Genomic DNA, 20577 nt, shown 5'->3' on the forward strand with positions numbered 1-20577 from the left:
GGCCCCTGCAGAGGGCAGAGCGGGCTCCCCCGGCTCAGCCTGGGGTAATGTGGCTGGTCCTCCGGCCTCCGCCGGCCCTTCCCCACCTTCATGCTTTATGAAAGGGCAAAGAAATTAAGACCTTGATCCGTGAACAAGGGCGAGTGACAGAAGTCAAGTCAAGGGGCAGAAGCAGCAGCTTCCTTCCAGCAGTAACTTCCGTCATTATTAAGACGTCCACGTTTACACGGTCCATGCCTGCCTGCGCCAGTCTCTAAGCTGCAACTAGCCAGGAGCTGGTTCTCAAGATTTTCAGATAATCCTGCTTCCTAGGGTGGCAACGTCTGGGGGAGAAGCAGGATGACTAGCAGAAGCTTTTAACTATCATTTTTTAACTGTGTCACTTGGCTGAATTTCACACAGGCTAAACAGCAAGTTTTCAGTGTAGATAATACAACACAAATCTCTTTTGCCCCAGTCGTTGCTGTAAGCGACTAGGCTGTTTTTCTGTTCCTACAGGACTGGTACTCATCTACTCAACAGCCACAGCTTCTGCAGCAAGCGGAACGGGGGATGCTGCATCAAATGAGTGCCCGGTGTGGCCCTTTTTCAGTCTCAGTCCGTCGAACTATGTAGCTTGAGAGTGACCTGCAGTTTGCTATAAGTGACCCCAGGAAGCAGAAGAACTTTCCTCTTTCTCCTCTTCCACGAGGATAGATGTCCATTAAATGTCCTGACTACAATGCAATTTGTTATCTTCTGTCGTGCATGTTACTCTGTTAACTACTGCCTCAACTTTCATGAGTTATTGTTTAATGCATCCGTATGTAAAATGTTCAGTTTCAGAATATGAATTACAAAATAATCCTCTGGGAGATCATAGTTGGCATGTCAGCATGATCTGTAGCACATTGTTCAAGTTAGTCTCTTTTGGAAGAGACAGTTTACCAATAATTATGCTAAGCTTTTCTCGATACCAAGTTCAGAAGAGGCAACTTCATAATGAGCAATAAAAATGTATATGCACTTCATAAAAATGTTCTAAGAGTTCAAGACTCAGAACAGTCACCTCACCGAAGCTCCGGGGCTCAGGTGTTTTCATTTGCAGCATAACGTATTTAATAACCTGGATGTAAGAGATTTTGTAGCATCTTACAACACCATTATGCCATTAGAAAGGAGGGACAATTTACATTAAGCAAGATGAGGCTATAAATTAATGTAGCTACAATATTTCTTTTTTATCACTTTGTAAGAATCATCAATGCCCAACCATGTGAGGCTTTCATATGAAGAAGTGGCTCATACTGACTCTTTGCTCCAAATCTCTCTAATATAAATATTGATATTTTAGTATCATTTATACAAATAATTTTATGGAATGAATGCAGATTGTTTTATTCAGTTCACATGATGTTTTTGTTCAATTTTCAATGTAAATTATACTTGTTCTAATAGTATCAAAGTCATCCTTCTAGGTACAAAACTAATTTACATTTGCATTTTTTATGCCAAGTAAAATGATCAACAGTGATGAAAGACAATCTCAAAACAACATTTATAAATCAAAGGAAGTGTCAAGACTTCAAGAAAGAACAAACATTGGAGTATCATGTTGTACTGGCAACTAAAAAAGCACAGAGTAGAAAACAATTTAAGAAACCCGTAGCACTTCAGAGCTTTCAAGCTCACTGTAAGCGCCTATTAACATTCACACATCGCACCAGGCTTTGGGACCTGCCCCCATTCCAGGGAGGTAAGAAACAGAGAACGGGAAAGAACAAGTTAAGGTGATTTACCTATGGTCACAGGGGCGTTCAAGTCAACATTAGATTTCAGAAGCTCCTGACTACCTTTCCATGCTCAAACCACAGTCCTTTTTTGGGGGGTGGGAGTAGGAGGAGGGAAAGGGGAACAGGATAGGTTTCCCATGCTTTCTCTTTTGAGGATCCTGATTTTTACAATGACTGTCCTGACTGAAAGAATTCCGTTCCAACCTTTGCCTGGGCTCCCTTCTAGCTTCTCTTCACGCTTTCTATCAGCTCTTCTGTTTTCCAGCTGCAGACGTTGAAGAAGGGCTTCATGCAGAAAGCAAAGTTGGAAATAAAAGCTTACCGAATATAAACTTTTCCCAAGTCTGACTACTGTTTTTAAGAGTTTAAATTGCCATGTCAGCAAACTGCTACCCACAGCTAGGATCTTTCCACTCTTTTCCCCTCTTTATAGGTAATTAGCAAAAGGATCAGACAGAAAAAGTCTCACACAGTTGGGCAGCATGTAATAGTGAGTGAAGTGCTGTGTGTGATGTCAAGGAGATTACAGTTTAGGAGGATAAGACAAAAGCTGACAAGAAAACCAGAAATTTAAAATGTTTTATATTTAACATTTGTAACAATTATTTCACAGTCTAAAATGAACGCAATTTAAAAAAAAAAAAAATGCCCTACCCATTGCTACCCACCTGACAGGATTCATATTAATACTAGGGAGAAAATAATTCAAGTTCTTGCATCCAGGATAATTCTAGTAAGTCACTGTGGTCTACGCAAATAAAAAAAGGATATTATAAGGCTATTCTATACAAATCCTACATTCCAAAGTTTTCAAGAAAATTCATGCTTTAAAAGTCTTTGCACTTCTACCATTGAATAACTGTTTGTACAATGCATATAAAAAGATCGTTCAGATTATCACTTCTGGGAAAACTGAGTACATCATACTACTGTAACTAAAAACTTGCATCAAGTAAGTTACTTGATGTACCTTATATATAAAAAAGGGAATTTTTAAAAGTAGTGTCTGTATGCCATGGCAATGTGCCAAGTTCCTTTAACTCCGATTACAAATGTTCATTTGAGACCTTATAGAGTTCTTTAAGCTTGTCAAATTTTGACCCCCATTCTTGGAGGCAATCATAATTTAGATCTTCATCACCACTAATGGAGTCTAAGGAACTAAGGCTCCCTGCTAGAGAGCATTGCCCTTCTAAGCAGTAAAAATGAATAGTGTCAGCTGGAAGACTCTGTAGATCATTGTCTGCATCCCAGATGATTTGAGAAACATATTCCTTGAAGTCTGGGACACTGGTAACAGCTGATGTTGATTGTTTATGATGTGCACATTTTGGGAGAGAGTCTCTTTTTGAGCCAGTGGGTGTCTTGGGGTGTGGAGCAGCTTCCCTCAAGGAGACGTGGGGAATGGTATGGAGAGGTTTCTTCAGTTCATCTATATCATAAGCATTCTGGAAAAAAAAAGAATGCAAATATCAGAGAGAAACAACACAAAAGGAAATAGGTTCCAAAAAAAGTTTTAAAACTCAATACAACACAAAACTGGATTCTGTGAGTTTTCTACAAACTGAAGGAAAGAGAGGGCCTAGTTCAGAGAGCCGAGTTCAGATCATACCAAATCCCTTCGCCTAATGATAGTCTTCAGTTAAAGCAAGAATGCTGTGTCCAGAGCAGCCACCTCGAAGGTGGCCACAGATGACCAGCATCATGAAAGTCACGGATTGGGCTGAAATAGAAGCCTCCCACTCAAGAGTACTTCAGGTTAAAAAAAAAAAAAAAAAAGCCAATTGGATAAGGACCATAAATTAAATAATTAAATAAAAGGTCTGGGAAAGGAAGGTGAGAGAAGGTTGTATTTGCAAAGACTGGATTGAAGCTGCATCATACCTGGTCACGTTCTCCACCTCCTTCTTCATTATAATTGAAGACATTTTCTCTAACATCCTCCCAGCTTTCACGCTCTTCAGGAATGTGGTAAATACCTCCTTTCCGAAACCCTGAACTTCCCCACTGACTCCACACCGTGTAAGAGACCAAAAGGGCTGGAAGAAATAAAGATACCTATTTGTTATATGACATATGACAAAGTATAATGCATGATAAGCATAAGACTCCTGAGATATTAAATCAACTCTTAATTTGACAATGAAATTCCCAGGTAAGAAATGCATAACTTACTTAATATATAAACAACTTATATTCAGGAATGTAAAGAATCATCTATGTATATTACATCATAAACTTCATTAAAGGGTATTTTACTTACCTAAAGGAATCCATTTAAATAGAAGGCATTTTGGCCAATCTCTGGCCTTTCACCAATCCTGAGTAAATAAGATACCCAAAGTAAGTAAAACACTGTTTTAATGAAGGTTACAAGTGTAATATAATCACGGAGTCTTTACTATTCTGAGATGTGTATGCAGTTTTTCTTTACCAATACGAGAAACAGTTTTATGGTGTTATTATCTTTTCAGCCAAAGTGCGCCTGAAACTGCACACACTGTGAACACCTCTTTCTGCCCAACACTCTTAATGAGGCTTGCCTGTTAAGATCATAAACTTTCTAGAGAAAGATCTCTGCCTTCCTAGTATGTGAATGGCACGTACTAGCTATAGGTCCTACCTATTACCAATGTAAAGGCTCAGGGCAAGTGGGAGTTTCAGATGGATGTGGCTGCACACAGATTTGAACACAGAGATGGAAAGCTCTTATTTAAGAAGGATGGAAAATAAGTGATTCTGAAGGAGAGAAGTCCTAAATTTGCTTGAACTGGCTTCAAAGCAAGTAAACTATAACTATGTGCTGATGCCTGTCTTTTAGCATCCTCAAATGAACTCCCAGCTGGTGATCTCCAGAAAAAGTGAAACACTGATCACAACATCCAAGGGTAAAGCAGACTTGATTCAATGGAGCAAGGTACAAGATTAAAAAGAAAGACAAAAAGTACTTGCTTTCCTACCTAGGAAGACAAGGAGGCACATGCTGATTGCCAGAATAGAGCCAGAGCTGAGTCCAACAGGTCTTCCAGCCTTCACCTGGCTAATTTCACACCATCTTCCCTTGTAACCTTCGGGGCACTGGCAGATAGTCTTGTCTTGGGATTGAGCCACACAGGTACCCCCATTCCTACAGGTCCAGTGTCCACAAGGTGATGAGGTACAGTGTCTGAGCCCTGTAAGGTTGTCAGTCACTTCTACTTTCCCAGCTGGACACCTGAACAACAAAAGCAGAAGATATCTTTTAGGCAAGCAAAGCACCTGGAGTTTTATGTTGTTTTGTGCAAAGTTTTTTACCATTTCTTTAAAGCAAATAATTCAAGTCTTTTCAAGCAAACCACAAATCCACATTGAGAGTATGAAATAGATGTAAACTTGAACATAGTGAGCTAGTAAGCTTATGAAAACGTGAACATATGTTCTGCTTTCCCTATCCAGAAGCTATGCAGAAGACCTTCACTCCTTCCTTTAGAAAGGGATCTGTCAGCTTCTGAACAGACTAACCCTTTTTCTACAGACATGTTCAAAACCCCGAGAAGGAAATGGATAGCTGAGATCAATGTGGTTAGTATAAGCTTTGCAATGCTCATTTGGGCCTTTAGGAAAGAGATGTCATTGACCCCCTCAGAACGACCAATCTTGTATTTTAGGACTTTAATCTGCAGAAAAAGTGATTTCTTCTGATATTGGAGAGGCCATGAAGGAATACTGTGAGGAGCTCAGACCTGCTTTCTGCAATCCAAGGAAGAAATACTAGTGAATAAATGGAAGACCCTTCATACCCTTCTTTCACAAGTGGTCTGAAGGAGGGAGTGTCTCAAGGCACACTTAAGACTATCTCACAGCCCTTTCAGCAACAAATCATGAGGCCTCAGAAGTGCAAATTTTGGCTGAATGGAAGGAATTCAAGTGGCACCTTCTCCCAGTCCTGTGTGTAAGTATGTTTGGTTTTTTGAGCAGATATGACTGTATTTTGATTTGCATATATATCTTGTTTTGAAAAATGTCTTTAAAAAGTGAATCTTCTCAAAGGAACTAACTGCGTAGGATACCAGCTGGTGGGCTTTGGTTCTGGCCCTGGGCAGCTAATTTTAGAGTCCAGTTTTGTGACAGTCTAATTTTGAAAGTCTCGTTGTTTCATAGAAAGTATGACTAATTTGAACTTATTTACAGAAAATACATGAGTATATACATAGTATATATGCAATATATATTTTATATAGATATACACACACAATATATATAGGCTACATCAAAATATATACTATTTTCACACAGAGGAGCAGAGACCAAAGCTTTTGCAATCTACCTTTTATGAAAGGGAATTTCATTTCCTCACTGGCCTGTGATCTTCTCACCATGGGAAAAAATAATGGAGTAAATAGGTTCCCTATCGGACTTGCAGGAAAAGGCAAGTTTGGCCCATGCTGGAAGATGAGATGGAGAGCAGGATTTGTCATTGGGATGCCTCTCTCTGGCCAGCAGCAGCAGGGATTTTCAGTGTTGAAAGCAAGCTGCCTGACCTAAGGTGGAAAGAAAGAGCTTCCCAACCACCCCTGGGTGAAAACAAAAGCTTAACGTACCGGCATTCATATTTTCTCCACAGGTCTACACAAAGAAAAGGGCTGTAACAGGGCTGGCTGCTGCAGGCACTGGAATGGCATCCCATCGTGACACCTTGCCGCCTCAGAATGAAGCCAAACTCTGTGCTTTTGCCTTCCACAAGAAGCGGCTGACCATTCAGCTGGACGTCACGCATGCAACCTGCAACAAAGCAGGGGAGTATAGAGAGAAATACATTGAGTTAGCAACTTTCCCACCTCAAGCCTTGCCCCCAACACATATACAACAGACTTCAGAGCACCATAGAAAACTTAAAACGTTTTTTTTAAAAGATCCTTATACTGCTTATCATCAGTTTTATTTTAGAAGAAGAGCTACAGGACATGTGCCTGTGTGCCAACACACACTTCACCTATACTTCTGCAGCACAGCTTTGTTGTACTATGAATCAGAACAGCTCTACTAAATTAATCTAGATTTAAAATATAATCTTAAAAACGGGGCTGAATGAGAAGCAATGGAGTGGAAAAACTGTCTTCTGTTGAGCCACAGTCTCCAGTCTCAGCACCCCACTCCAGGAAATGGAGAGTGTGCTGTAAATTGCCTTGCAAATCCTTCTCCTCCTCCCAGGAGGTGTTCTGTCTGTTCCTTAAACCCTTTTGAGGCAAAAAGAGAGTGAAGATTGCAGCATAAGTTCCCTACTTGGGGCTTCTGGCATGAGAAATAAAAATCTGAAGTGGTGTTTTTTAATATCTACAGGAAATCTCACATCTTCACTAGAACCAGATACAATAGCAAATAAAGAGTTGAGCATTAGCTCTGAATCCTCTAGGAGAGGAGGTAGGATTTCATGGGCATAGTAGTCTCCACAGGAATTCTTACCTGGGTTTGAGACTCTCCAATACAGTCAAAGTTAACACCTTTTAGGTTTTAATTCCCTCCTTTTGGGAACCCATCATGTCACTTACCTTGGAAATCACTCTCTGAATGATTGGGAAGGTTGTTTCCTAGCACGATGCTTGCCCAATCCATTTCAAACCATCTATCTGTACCCAAGGCAGAGGTCACTTCTTGGTCACCTCCACCACTGTTAACACGCAGGGTAAATTCATTGTTGTAGCGCTCCATGGTCAGAAGAACCCACTGGCCATTGTTTATACGTAATGTCCTCATTCTCAGAGAGTGATTTTTGTCCCCCAGGCTGAAGTTAACACTAAAGAAACCTTCAACCACCTAGAGGAAGACAATAAATACCTTTAATAACAGAAATGCACTTCTAAATGTTTTTACACAGTCCTGCCTCAAGAAATGGACCAGAGTTTTTAAAATGAAAATGGCACTCCTGTTTTTAAGTGCTATATTCCCACATAAAAATGACCACAAGAAAGCTGCAGTTCCAGGAATTATCAACTCTTTTCTTTACAGGCCACTCTTCTAACTCAGATGAACCTTTTTATCAGCCTTCCCCTATTGATGTCTACCTCTAAGTCTTCCCAGATGACCCTCCTGTTACAATTGGAATAATTAGCCTCTGTCTAGCTAATATAATCCAGACAGCTTTTTTCAACAGCAGCAAAGATGTCGAAACAAGTTTTATAGCCAGAGACAGAAAGAAGCAAATGGAAAAAGAAAACAAGACAAAACAATCTTCCCCATTCATGTATACCTCAGGCACTCATCTCTATTTTTTGCAGTGAAACAACTAGAATCTATTTTCTGGAAGGGTAATACTGAGAAGAACAACATAAATAAGAGTAGCTACTCTCACGTGGAAAATTCTTGCTCTTTATTGCATTAAAGAATAGGTGTCTTTAATTGGAAACTGCATCTTTTTCTCTTACTGAGGTACTCCATGACAAATTAAGAGCACTGAAACAGAATGGCTTTTGGACTGCTCACCTCCAGTCGGATGTATCCATTCCCATCTGCCAAGGCTAAGCTGAGAAGGGTGCTGTGGGAGATACGGGTGCGCACCATCAGCTGGATCTGAGTGCTGTGAGTGCTGAGGATGCTTCTCGGCTCATAATGGATCCAACTGTCCCTTCCAAAAGCCCATTCTGGAAGAACTAAGCACAACACACACTAAATCAAAGTGAAAATCTCAGAAATTACTGCTCACGCAGATTTCCACCGCTTGAGAGGGTTTTTTTTAATTACAAAGAAATACTAAGTCAGTGTTTATTATGTTAACTAGGGAAAATGCACTAAAATGAATTCTTTCCCCATCATCTGGGGGAATCCACCTGAGTGTAATCTAGCAGAGAGTTGCACTGCACTTTTGTGGGAATAAAAAAACACGAAACCACCCAGACCCTGGTGCTTTTATGCACCCATTTCAGTCTCGCTACCTGACAGCAGTCCTAGAATTGCTTGTTCTGGGCACAGCTTAGTTGAAAAAAAGAAGTTTCTTCTTACCAAATAAAGACATAGTCTTTATTTGGTAAGATGAATTATTTATTATTATAATTTCTTATAATTTCTTCTTATTATAATCTATTATTATAATAATTATTTATTATTTATAAATTTAGTCCAAGTTAGCGAATGGAAGGGAAGAACACGGGGTCACCAACAGCTAATCTAAGGTCAGTGTCATGCAAACAGCAATCCAGAAACTCCCCAGCTAATGCTGAGGCACTTATTCTGGTTCCCAGGATATAAAATCATAGTATGGTTTGGGTTGGAAGGGACCTTTAAAGGTCATCTAGTCCAACCCCCCTGCAATGCGCAGGGATATCTGCAACTAGATCAGGTTGCTTAAAGTCCCATCCAACCTGACCTTGAATGTTACCAGGGATGGGGCATCTACCACCTCTCTGGGCAACCTGTGCCAGGATTTCACCACCCTCATCATAAAAAATTTCTTCCTTATATCTAGTCTGAATCTACCCTTCTCCTCCTTTAGTTTAAAACAGTTACCCTTTGTTCTATTGCAACAAGCCCTGCTAAAAGGTTTGTCTCCATCTTTCCTATAAGCCCCCTTTCAATACTGAAAGGCTGCAATACAGTCTCCTCAGAGCCTTCTCTTCTTCAGGCTGAACACCCCCAACTCTCTCAGCCTGTCTTCGTAGGAGAGGTGCTCCAGCCCTCTGATAATTTTTGTGGCCCTCCTCTGGACCCACTCCAACAGATCCATTGGATCCATTGTGCTGAGGGCCCCAGAGATGGACGTAGTAGTCCAGGTGGGGTCTCACAAGAGCAGAGTAGAGGGGCAGAATCACCTCCCTTGTCCTGCTGGCCACGCTTCTTTTGATGCAGCCCAGGATATGGTTGACCTTCTGGGCTGCAAGCGCACACTGTTGGCTCTTGTCCAGCTTTTCATCCCCCAGTACTCCCAAGTCCTTCTTGGCAGGGCTGCTCTCAATCCCTTCATCCCTCAGCCTGTATTGATACTGGGAGTTGCCCAGACCCAGGTGCAGGACCCTGCACTTGGCCTTGCTGAACCTCATGAGGTTCACGTGAGTCCAGTTTTTGAGCTTATCAAGGTCCCTCTGGGTGGCATCCCATCCCTCAGGCATGTCAACCGCACCACTCAGCATACCAAATGATATATCAAATGATCAAGAGACCTAATTTCCTCCCTATCTTTTCCTCTCTGCATTTCTCCTCTCTCTATTCTTTCTTAAACCATGTTTTCTTTTCTCCTCTAGCTTATTCTCCCCATATTATTCTTCCTAACACACTGTTCTTTCTTGTTTATTGTTCTGCAGCTACAGGCTCTAGCTGATGAGCGTGGATGGAATTTTGTGGGATGCTACAGAGACTCCTGTCCTCAGCTGTCTGCTCCTTGCTGCAAGCACAGATCAGCCATTCATAAAGCATCATCTGAACACCAGCATTTTGCAGCCCAGGATATTAGAAGAAGCTGGAACCAATCGAAATTTTCCTATTACATCAGGATATGATTTATGGATTTCAAGTAATTACTTTCTGAGCGCTTGGTATGCCCCACAGCGGTGAGGGACAGGAGCCAATAAAGCAGTTGGGCTTATGAACCAGCATCCCAAGATAATGCAAAACAGGGTAAGATTTACATCTGGGCAGATGTTTACAAACCAGTACCATCTGTCTGCAAAACATTCATACAAATAACTGAACTATATTAACCATTTCCGTGGTCATTATAAACGCTTTAAACAGTGAAAGGTCCAGGTCTAGAGCGTGCCAGTTACGATTCCAGTCCTCACCCCGTTGGACAGACAGTTTCCGCTGAGTAATTTACTGTCACACCTTTCAAGTCTTGTGTGGAGAAAGGAAGAGAGTGTCTGGCTGCCTGCATAGGGTACTATTGTAAGTACATTGAGCTGAAAGGATATTTAATACACCACCAGTCCCATCTGTTAATCACAGCACGTTGATTCAACTCTAGCTCGCCTGTGCTCCTTCCCAACTGCTCACTGCTGCTCATCCTCAACTGTACCTCATTAAAACTACAGGACTGAGGGGGCTGATTATCTTCCAACGCTACACAAAGCCCCCAAAGTTATGGGGCACTGGTGCTCCCTGTAGACTGCTATGATCAACCCCATTATTTGTACCTTATACCTAGAGGGAGAAGGGAGATACAGGGCGAGTAAAGTCCCAATAAACACCTGTAACTCACTTCTGATTTCTGCTTCAGAGCAATGGCTGCTGAAGGTAGTCAGATAAGGAGGACAGAGCCAACTTCAAGTGTGTCCTCCCTGAACCCTGAACATGGTTGCATGCTACTAGGAGTTAAAAAATTTATCTCCTACATCTTTGAGTTGTGCTAAAATTTTGCACTTTCTTACAATGTCTCTGAGGTTTTCGTTATCCACCCTTGCATGCTTTTGTTCTCTGATATATATTTCATGCTGATTTTGTACAGGATAACACATTTGCTGGAGCCAGCCTGATATTATGTCCCCACATGCACCCACTGCTCTGGTCTAGGGGCATTGCACAACCTTCAATTCATTCCAGTGACAGAGGCAAATGCAATTATCCCAACTTTATAGATGGAAAATTTGGCCTGAGGACTTGAGGGTTGTGCCCCCGAGTTTCACAGAGAGAACATACCAAGCTGGAAACCTCATCATTCTTATAACCGCTGCAAGGTGACAAATAGTATCATGTTCATTAAACTAAATTTTGTGATCATATGATCAGAGGAAGAAGGCACAATGCAGAATGTTTCATCTTTCACCATTAGAAATAAGACACTGTGATGAAAAAGACATAACAACCCACCTGACCACTTGTCTCCCCCACAAAATAAAGCAGGTCTCAAAAAGACCTTCATCTGTGACATTATCTTTCTTCGACAAGAGTTAGAAGGATCTTTGCATTGCTGCAGATCTAAATGACTCCCAGAGTATAGCATGGTCTTATTAGGCTACTCAGATCAAAGCTGTGGCAAATATAAAGCAGAATGTTTGATGCTGTTCCCACAGATCATCACCATTAATTTCTCCCTAGAACTTGCAGTACCTTTTTCGCAGGCTGGTCCAGCATATCCTGGGGAACAGTCACAGCGAAAGAAATCCCAACCACCAACACACTTGCCATGGACGCCACAGGAGGCCATCCCTCCACTCTGACACATTTCATCTGTAAGGACACAGCCAGGAGCGCTGTTCAAGGACTCTGCAGGGTGCTCTAAATCATAGACCTGGAAAAGGACACAGAGAAGCATCACATCAGGTGTCTACAGTTAACAGCAGTAAACCCAAGACTGGTCTTAGTAGCCCTACCTTACTATCAACAATGACATTGCGGATGCAGCCAACAAACCCTCTGAAGCGCCTTTGTGAATCGTGGTATGGCAAAGTCCTCTTAACTCCACCCAGCTGCAGGGGCTGATGGCCGCTGAAGAGCCTACCCATGCTGAAGAGAAGGGAGGGAAAGAAAGAATCATTGACATGCAAAATACAGCAACTTGGCTGATTCCCACACACACCACCTTTTTCCTTAGCTCTTTTGAGTAATTACGTTTCCAGTTCTTGTTGTTTTGTTTTTACCTTTGAGATCCCACAGTCTCTTCAGAGGCTTCACAGGCAGACAGATCCATTTGGGAGATCTTCTTAATAACACTGTCATTGTCTCTAACCGAGGCATTTACGCAGTGGTCAAGAATCAGCTTCACTTTCTAGAGAAAGGCATTATTTTAAAACAATTTCACCCAGAGATGTGCATACATTTTAATTACACATTTTCTTTCACTTAGCAGAGGGGGTAATAGTAACTAGCAATTACAGTGCAGGAAACTTTATTAAAATAATAAAACACTCCCACATACTAATCTGGAAGGTTATTGCACATGGCATATAACTAAGAAGCCACACAAAAGAAAGATCTGACTCTACCACGACCATGCCAAGTCACTGACATGGTAGAGGGAAGACAGGATTCTCTCAGAGTTTTCTGCCAAATCAGAACCCAGAAAGATGATGTAGCAAAGCAGACGGTCTGCCAGGCTCCCTCTCCCAGATCCCAACATGCCCCCAGCTTGTCTTATGGAGGAGAGGAAGGGGGAGACTAGCAGGTGCCTTCACCAGTGTTATATCAGCAAGATGTTCACCAGAACAAAATGTTGCCTTACACAAAAGCATATCTATCTCCTTTGTGCTGCATGTCTAAAGTCACTTGGTGGGGCAGAGTTTCCCACTCAGAGAAATTAAGGATATTTCACTCCATCAGACCAGGAAGCATTTAGCCCCTGGATTATCATAACTCTGTGGTCAAAGTGATAGATAGGATCATCAAACAAAAAAATTTGCAGACCCCATTTCAAAATTGGATGGGACTGGTCCAGGCCTTGTTCTGCTTCACTGCCTCAAGACTAAGGGTATGTCTGAGGTGATAAACTTCAATCGCTGCTGTTGCAGAGATGATGAAAGAATGATTGATGAAAGAGCTCTACAGAAGGGAAGAAGGATTTGGGAGGGATAACTAGGTACATGAATTAGTGCTTCCACAGAATTGCCCATATTTACACTTGCCTTTCCATCATTTATAATTTTTATATTGTGCCAGCGGCGATCTGCAACATTAACTTTTCGCGACAGCTGCAGGAAAAGCTCACCAGAGCTGTGTCTCACGGTCAGTGATGGGACGCCACCGGAGAGCTCTGCAAAAAAGACTCTTATTGGATACATATGAACCATGCTCCCACTCAAACCCAGCTGAACTGACTTACAGTTAGATTTTAGTTGGAGGAGTTCTTTAGCCAGTTCAAAAAAATCCAACTTCTAACACAGGATACAAACTAGGCATGCTGGTAAATTGTTCTGCATTCTCCTTTTTCTCCAAAACTACCTTTCTGAACCTTTTATAAAAAAATCCCTATCAACTGGTATTTTCCACAAGTAGAATCTCACCTTCACACAAACACAAAGAACAAATACTCTTTAAGTTGCTAACCTAATGCAATGAAATCTTCCCGTTCTCCAGGCTGCCCTCGTGCCACTGGTCCATGGTACAACAGAAGGCCATCGGTGACTTCAGTGATAAACTCTAAGGAGATGCGGCTCTCGAAGCAAGGCTTAAGAGGAGGGAACCAGGCATAACCGTGGCCTCTGAAGCTGTGTTTTGTCTGCTGGCAGTCTGGTCCGTGGAAATTTGCAGAACATTTGCACCTATTGAAAAATAAACAAAAGCAAAAATCCACCATCCAAGCAGAAGTCGGTGAAGGGCTCTTCCCACAGCAGGACTCTCCACTTTAAACACAGGAGCCCATGTTGCCCAGGCCATAGCACGGGTTAAGCACTAGCAAAACTCCTGTCACAAAACATTCCCCATCGACTTGTTTGTACAAACAAATTTAGCTTTAGCTCTAAATGCTAATATGTCTATGCAAGAATATTCTGTGAATAAACAATGGAGCCGTTTTAATACACAAAGCACATGAAAGCCTCTAATCTTTTCAGAAAAAAAAAAAAAAAGAAACCTGCTTTTCACTAGGCTTAGTTATCAGCTTGTTAAAACACTTTATAATGTTGACAGGGAAAGCAAAGGAATCATAGAACCATGGAATACCAGGTTGGAAGGGACCTCAAGGATCATCTGGTCCAACCTTTCCTGGCAAAAAGCACAGTCTATACAAGATGGCCCAGCACCCTGTCCAGCTGAATCTTAGAAGTGTCCAATGTTGGGGAATCCACCACTTCCCTGAGGAGATTATTCCAATGCCTGATTGTTCTCATTGTGAAAAACTTTCCTCTTCTGTCTAATCGGAATCTCCCCAGGAAGGGTGCGGGAAGGTAGCGTCACCCAGAAGAAGTGAGAAGAGATGTGACAGTCATAGATCTTGACATCTTCACTCTTATTCCAAGCTACTTGCTGGTTTATTTCCTGTACGCTATCAAAACTAGATGCTTGGGGTTCTTTCCTTAATACTCTGGGGATTCTATAGAGAAGAGTAATCACAGCAAGACAATAACGAAACTCGTAAGGGAGAAACCAAAGGAGCAACAGAAATGGGCAGAAAGAAAGGGAGGGAGACCAGCTGGGCCCCTATTTCTTAGTTTCTGCTTCCCATACATTGCTAGTACCGACTGAGAGCAGAATGACAGGGGCAGGATGCAGAAAAAGATTATTCACAAAATTGAGCAGAAGCAAAGAATCCTCAGAGTTGAGCAAATGATACATGGCAGAGCCTACCAAGGGTTTCTGGGCAGCAAAATTTCCCTAGTTGATTACATCCGAGCAGCAACGTCAGACTCAGATCTTTACCATGACCAGGGCTTCTGCAGCTTCAGTCTGAGTCCTGTCACCCCTTTGATGGCCAGTTGTTTCTGCTTTCCTATGTTGGGATGGTCATTTTTAAGCAAACATGCTTAAGGCTTGCCTTCTGGAAGGGGAGTACGCTCAATCTCAGCTCGTATAGTCCCATCGTTTTTTTAATCTTTATACTATTTTATCTGTAAGATGTCATTGTTGGAGAAAAAATGGGGTAAGAAATGTGGGGAAGAGGTTATTAACTGACTTAAGTCATGTGATTAAAATGTTTAACAGCATTAAGTTAGGCTGCACAAAATAAAGAGCAGTTTGCAGGGTGGCATTAACAGAACTGGTGCAGCCTGCAAACTTCCCAAGGTTTTCCCGGAGACTATGATGAACCTAAGTACCTACCTGAAAATAGAGGTTTATTTGTAAGACCTGTGGGTGAAGTATAACAAAACTCAGATCTGCCACTGTGAGAAAACACACAATGATGTGTCCTCAAGCTTCCAGTTTCCTCCTGAAGAACTGAACTAGAAGCATTTTGTTTGCACACCAGAAAAAGCTTTACCAACCTGTAGCCCAAATCGGTATCCACGCATGTGCCACCATTGAGACAAGGGTTTGTCTGGTATGAGGAGCAGGAGAGATGAGGACTCTCCCGAGCTGCACAGCCACACAGGGCACGACTCAGGACTGTCACAGACACCAGTGAAACGCTTCCAGCTGTGGTTATTGTTGGCACATGAGTCTGTTCATGCTTGCTGATGCATCCGCTGCTGTGAGTGCAGTTTGCAGTCACACATTCATCAATGCCAATCTGGGTGATATTTATATCCAAGATGTTTTCCAGCTGTGGAAAACAATTAGTTGCATTCATCTGACTTTTACACAGAAAGGAAACTCACAAATGACAGCAATGAAAACCCCAAGTCTTATTTATTTTCAAAACTGGTTTCTCTGCCGCTTCCTTCCAACATCTACTTCACCCTATCCAGCCAAAGGTAGTTCAGCCTGGCATCTGTTAAGGCAACAGCCTTGATATATGTTAATTATAGCATGAGTAAGCACTTAAGAGGACAAAAATATCATCATATTCATCATAAGATGCGTGGATAAATTTTAATCATTGATGGTTCTGATGGATTGTTTACATAGCATCTGAGCTGTATTTTTAATCTGGACTTCTGTCTTTAAAATACTGGAAAGGTGTTGGGCAATGAAGGAGTATCTTTTCTGGCACAAGTAAGTTGGTACTGCAGCACCAATTCTAAACGTAACTCTTATTTTAGCCTCTGTGTACCAACAGACACATTTCCAACAGAGCCAGTCATTAAACTTTTGTCAACACTTTTGCAAGAGGGGTAGGAACTTTACTAAACTGGCAATGCACATTTCCAACCTGGTTTTCCGCTGGAGAATGGTTATTTTACTGCTTTGCCCTCTTAACTCAGAAAGTTGGAACTTTTGACTGGTTTGTGAGTTTCAGCTACAGAACGTTTCTCTGTAGATGACTAAAAATTCAAACATTAAGACACCATGTAGAAAGGCAACAGCCAAACACATCCTTTATACAGTGTTCTACAGTCTTCTAAATAGGAAAAACATGTTCACATTCCTAAAAGCTCATTGCATTTGGCTGACTTAGTATGTATTTATAGGCTGGCTTTTAAAACAGTCATATTTGAAACTTTCAATGTAAGTCCTAAAGGACTGTTTGATTTCACTGATTAAAACTATCCATTTTTCTCACACATTACTCCCTCAGTCATTCTAAGTATGTGCATTCACTAGGCAATGGATATTATCTGAATAGACACAGTGAGAAGATGCTGTGGTTTCATATGTACTATGGATACTTACCCACGATCTGGAGGCTGCGACATTGCCATTAAGTTTTTCTGCTTTATAGTAAGGTGGACCATAAACTGCAAACCAAACATCAACCCCTCGGGTTTGACCTGGGCTATTTAATACACTGAAAATGTGAACGTTTTCCAGTTGGACTGATATAATTTCTGAAAGAAGCTTCTTCATCCGGTAGTATTTACTCTGTTTTTCAGGGGATTGGGATATGAACTCCTCTGGAGTGATATCTGTAACAGAAGTTAAAAACCTGACAAACACTATCTTGCAACTGTTGTAGCAATAAAAGAGAGGATCACCACAGAATAAATATCAAGGTTGCAGAAAATGGACTCAACTGCAAATTCAGGAGTATTCTCATTTTTAGGCTCTGAAATTTTTCATGTTGACTTCTGCTCAGGGTTTGTGTTCTGAAGCTTTTTTGACTCTTACTAATTTCTTTTTTTGTTTTTATTCTTTTAAATCAGAAACATGTTTAAGAAGATTTTACTTTTCCACAAAGATTGAAACAATTCGGTGAATTTCAGGCAGACACTTGTTCAAATGAAGTTTTTTCTGAAACATAAATTGCTGTTTTGTTAAAAAGTTGGTGTAGAAATCTTTCATCTTTGTCTTCTGCATCAGACAAGCATTTCTTGCTGTCTTTTTCTACATAGATGCTACTTCACATGCAGTGTCAGACGACCATGCAAGCAAAGATGCATTTTCAAACCCTTACGTAGATAACTATCAATTCTCATCCCATGTCTAAGAGTATTAGAATTCTAAGTAACACAGCAGCAACATCAAAGAGGCAGATTTCAATATTATGATCCTAACGTAATTCATCATGTTGCTTACCTTTTATTCGTATAGAACCAGCATTATGGAGGGCCTCATCTTTGATTTCCTTCACTATAACCTTTACAGTTGAGACAACATCTGGCCAGACTCCGTCAATGACTCTAACTCTGATGTTGTATGTTCCTGGTGGGGTTCCTTCTTTAATAGTCAGCAAACCTGAGTTATCATTAAGGATAAAGTACCTGTAATAAGAGTTAAGCCAAGGAACAAGCTATGAGAAGTTCAAAACCTAAGTAGTAATTATCATCGCTGATGTTTTTTCTGATCCACTTCATTCTGGGAAAGCTATCAAAGAAAGCAGACCCGTTCCCTCATGAAGGGACAGGGTAGAACAGAACTTTTTTTCTTTGCCCTCTGTTGGCTCCTAATCACTCTTTATCAGTATATCAAGAAGGTTTCTTCCAGCTTCTATGCCACATTAACTATGTAGGAAGACTCAGGCTGCTATAGCCATAACTTTGGAAACGTTGCAAACTCCTAGTTTAGATACATTCATTGAGAGTGACACCTCTATCAAGACCCCTAAATGGCACATGTACATCTCAATTCTGGTCACAATCCAGGTGCTTTGAGGTAAATACATCCAATACAAATAAGGTCTTAAAATCAATGGTGACACGGAAACACCAACTCTCCAGGATCTTGGATGAAGGAGGATGACCATTAGTGGGTATTTTCCCTGCAGTGTCTCACTGATACTGATTATGGGTATGACTGTGAACAGGAATTTAGAATAGTGTTCTAGTCCATCAGGAAATGGGAAGTGGACTGGTTTGGCATGCAGCATTATTTACTGCAGACTCACACTCAGGAGGGCTTTTGGAGAGCTACACACAAGTCTCTAATCAACAAAATGCTTCTGCTCACTTGTTTTCAAAAAAAGGCAGTTTAAATACTTTTTATGGTTTTGTGTGTGGGTAAGATTTCCATACATTTCACCCAACTTCCATTTTTCTCTCCAAATACCTTGATGTTTTTCCTTCAAATTGGTAGATTTTGCGATCCCAGTCATCCTCATCTGGGGCAGGGACCTGGCCCAGTACAGTCATGGGAAGGATACCTAAAACAACATAGCATATTAGTGGCGTGGTCAGACCTCTCACGCATACACAAACAGATTGGCCATTCAAGTTTTCCTGGTTTAAGTCTAGAACTTCTACAAAAATAATTATGATGGTTCCCGAGAGATGTGCACCAGTTTGCAAATACCACGTGGTGTCCCGGTTATTGGGTGTCTGCTGTATGGCTACTGTTGTGGTTTGGACTACACAGATTTAATTCAACAGGTGGCTGCAATGAAAAGCAGATGAGAAGGAAAAAAGACGAGCATCTCTGAGGAAAAATGTGCAAGATATTCAGAAACAACATCAGAATTACTAATTTTCACTATTTTGGCTGCAGTATCCAACCAACTTACAAAGTGGTTTAGACAGGGATTGGGGTTTGTCAGGATAAACAAACAAAATGCTGATTAGGTTATAAAGGGCAAAAAACAATAGCAATTTGGAGGCAATGACAGCAAGACAGAGAGGATGGCCAAAGTACAGTAACCAGGCTTATTTTGAGTGGATGGTGAGACTTTGGGGTGAGATGGAAAGCAACATGTATTCTGCTGGGTTTGCATCCTCTTAACAAAGCTCACAAATTAGTATTCATTTGTTTTACAAAAGCTATTTCTGAAGGAAAGATCCATGGGTATCTGGATCCACATATCTGCTGGGTAAAGAATCAAGGCTACACAAAGGAGAGGAAAAACTGTGGGACTTCACCTTGTGAAAGGGAAAAGCACAAACCCTGACAACTGAGGGACTTGCATGCAAAAAGGAGAGAAAACTGTACCTCTCCTGCAACTGTGGCAACATTCATTGGGTATTTTGCAGGAGACAGTATACGGGATGCCCTGGTGTTTGACTCCCACATTATATGAACGTAACATACAACACAATAGTAGCCTTCTGATGCTGTCTCTCTATATTTTACATAACTAAAGATCTAAGACTTGAATAGTCCCTCCCAGAAATTAGCAGCACAGGTGAGTTTAGCCTTTAAAAAGGAAACTAAAAGGGAATTCCTGCTTAATGAAAAGTTCTGGTACATAGGGTACAAGCAGAGTTTCTCAGCAGATAGCAACCAGGCTTGGTTCCAACTTTACAATAAGCTGAACCTGAGAGTGAGCACACAACAGGCAGAACAACATTTCAGTACAAATAATTGTCAAGAGCAGCTATACAGAAGTAGTTTCTAGTGTGCCCACAATAGACAATCTATTTAATATGCTATTAAACCATAGGATACACAGCAGAGTAGAAGAAGAAGGAATGACCTCAGCCTACATGGATGCAAGTATTCCAAAATACTTTTACCTCTGTGGTTTATTTTGCTGTTGGGCCTACTATGTGGGGACACTGGATCACAAGAGATCTGCTAGCTAATCGCCAAAGGACGAAGGGAAAAGTGGCATTTCTCGCACAGTTGCAGCCACCATTCACAAAACAAATCCCCCATAACAGCAGTTGTCAGCTGAAGGCTTATATGAATGTCTCGAGCAGTTTACACAGGAGTTCAACTTAAGAGTATTCACTAAACCTAAATGCAGTCTGGAGGAGGAAAAAGGTTTAAGGAGGAGGAAGAAGGTTCTCAGCATTCAGACTCATCACTTCTCAGCAACATTATGAATTTTGTTGACTTTTTTTTTTCCCCTGAAATGTTAATGCTGCTGCAAAACTACATCTGAAAACAAGAGACTCAAGTTTGATAGAAACATGCATAGAGTAACAGCCAGCTATGCCCTTCCTTCAAGGATGGCTCAATTTCTTCCACAAACCAAGTGGCCCAAAGTCCTGTGCTCCACACA

At 41.3% G+C, this 20577-nt stretch overlaps 2 protein-coding genes across 2 annotated transcripts in view; both read right to left on the reverse strand.

Annotated features, from left to right (window-relative positions):
• The window catches only part of INTS8 (integrator complex subunit 8), a 31628-nt gene extending 29198 nt beyond the window's left edge, over positions 1-2430 (reverse strand). The window contains exon 1 of the mRNA XM_009891931.1: positions 2427-2430. Coding sequence (XP_009890233.1) covers positions 2427-2430 — 4 coding nt within the window. The remainder of the gene's footprint in view (positions 1-2426) is intronic.
• Positions 2431-2731: 301 nt separating this feature from the next.
• LOC104292529 (neural-cadherin-like) overlaps positions 2732-20577 on the reverse strand; it is a 46531-nt gene continuing 28685 nt past the window's right edge. Inside the window, exons 19-33 of the mRNA XM_009891932.1 lie at positions 18690-18783; positions 17721-17905; positions 16878-17110; positions 15590-15867; positions 13716-13930; positions 13295-13422; positions 12314-12441; positions 12047-12179; positions 11784-11964; positions 8232-8398; positions 7301-7565; positions 6353-6533; positions 4733-4986; positions 3657-3811; positions 2732-3220 (exon numbers count right to left, since the gene is read on the reverse strand). Of these exons, the coding sequence (XP_009890234.1) occupies positions 2819-3220; positions 3657-3811; positions 4733-4986; positions 6353-6533; positions 7301-7565; positions 8232-8398; positions 11784-11964; positions 12047-12179; positions 12314-12441; positions 13295-13422; positions 13716-13930; positions 15590-15867; positions 16878-17110; positions 17721-17905; positions 18690-18783 (2999 nt within the window). The 3' untranslated portion in view covers positions 2732-2818. The remainder of the gene's footprint in view (positions 3221-3656; positions 3812-4732; positions 4987-6352; positions 6534-7300; positions 7566-8231; positions 8399-11783; positions 11965-12046; positions 12180-12313; positions 12442-13294; positions 13423-13715; positions 13931-15589; positions 15868-16877; positions 17111-17720; positions 17906-18689; positions 18784-20577) is intronic.

The sequence above is a fragment of the Charadrius vociferus genome, unplaced genomic scaffold, assembly GCF_000708025.1.
Source record: "Charadrius vociferus isolate BGI_N301 unplaced genomic scaffold, ASM70802v2 scaffold15, whole genome shotgun sequence".
NCBI classification, from domain to species: Eukaryota; Metazoa; Chordata; class Aves; order Charadriiformes; family Charadriidae; genus Charadrius; species Charadrius vociferus.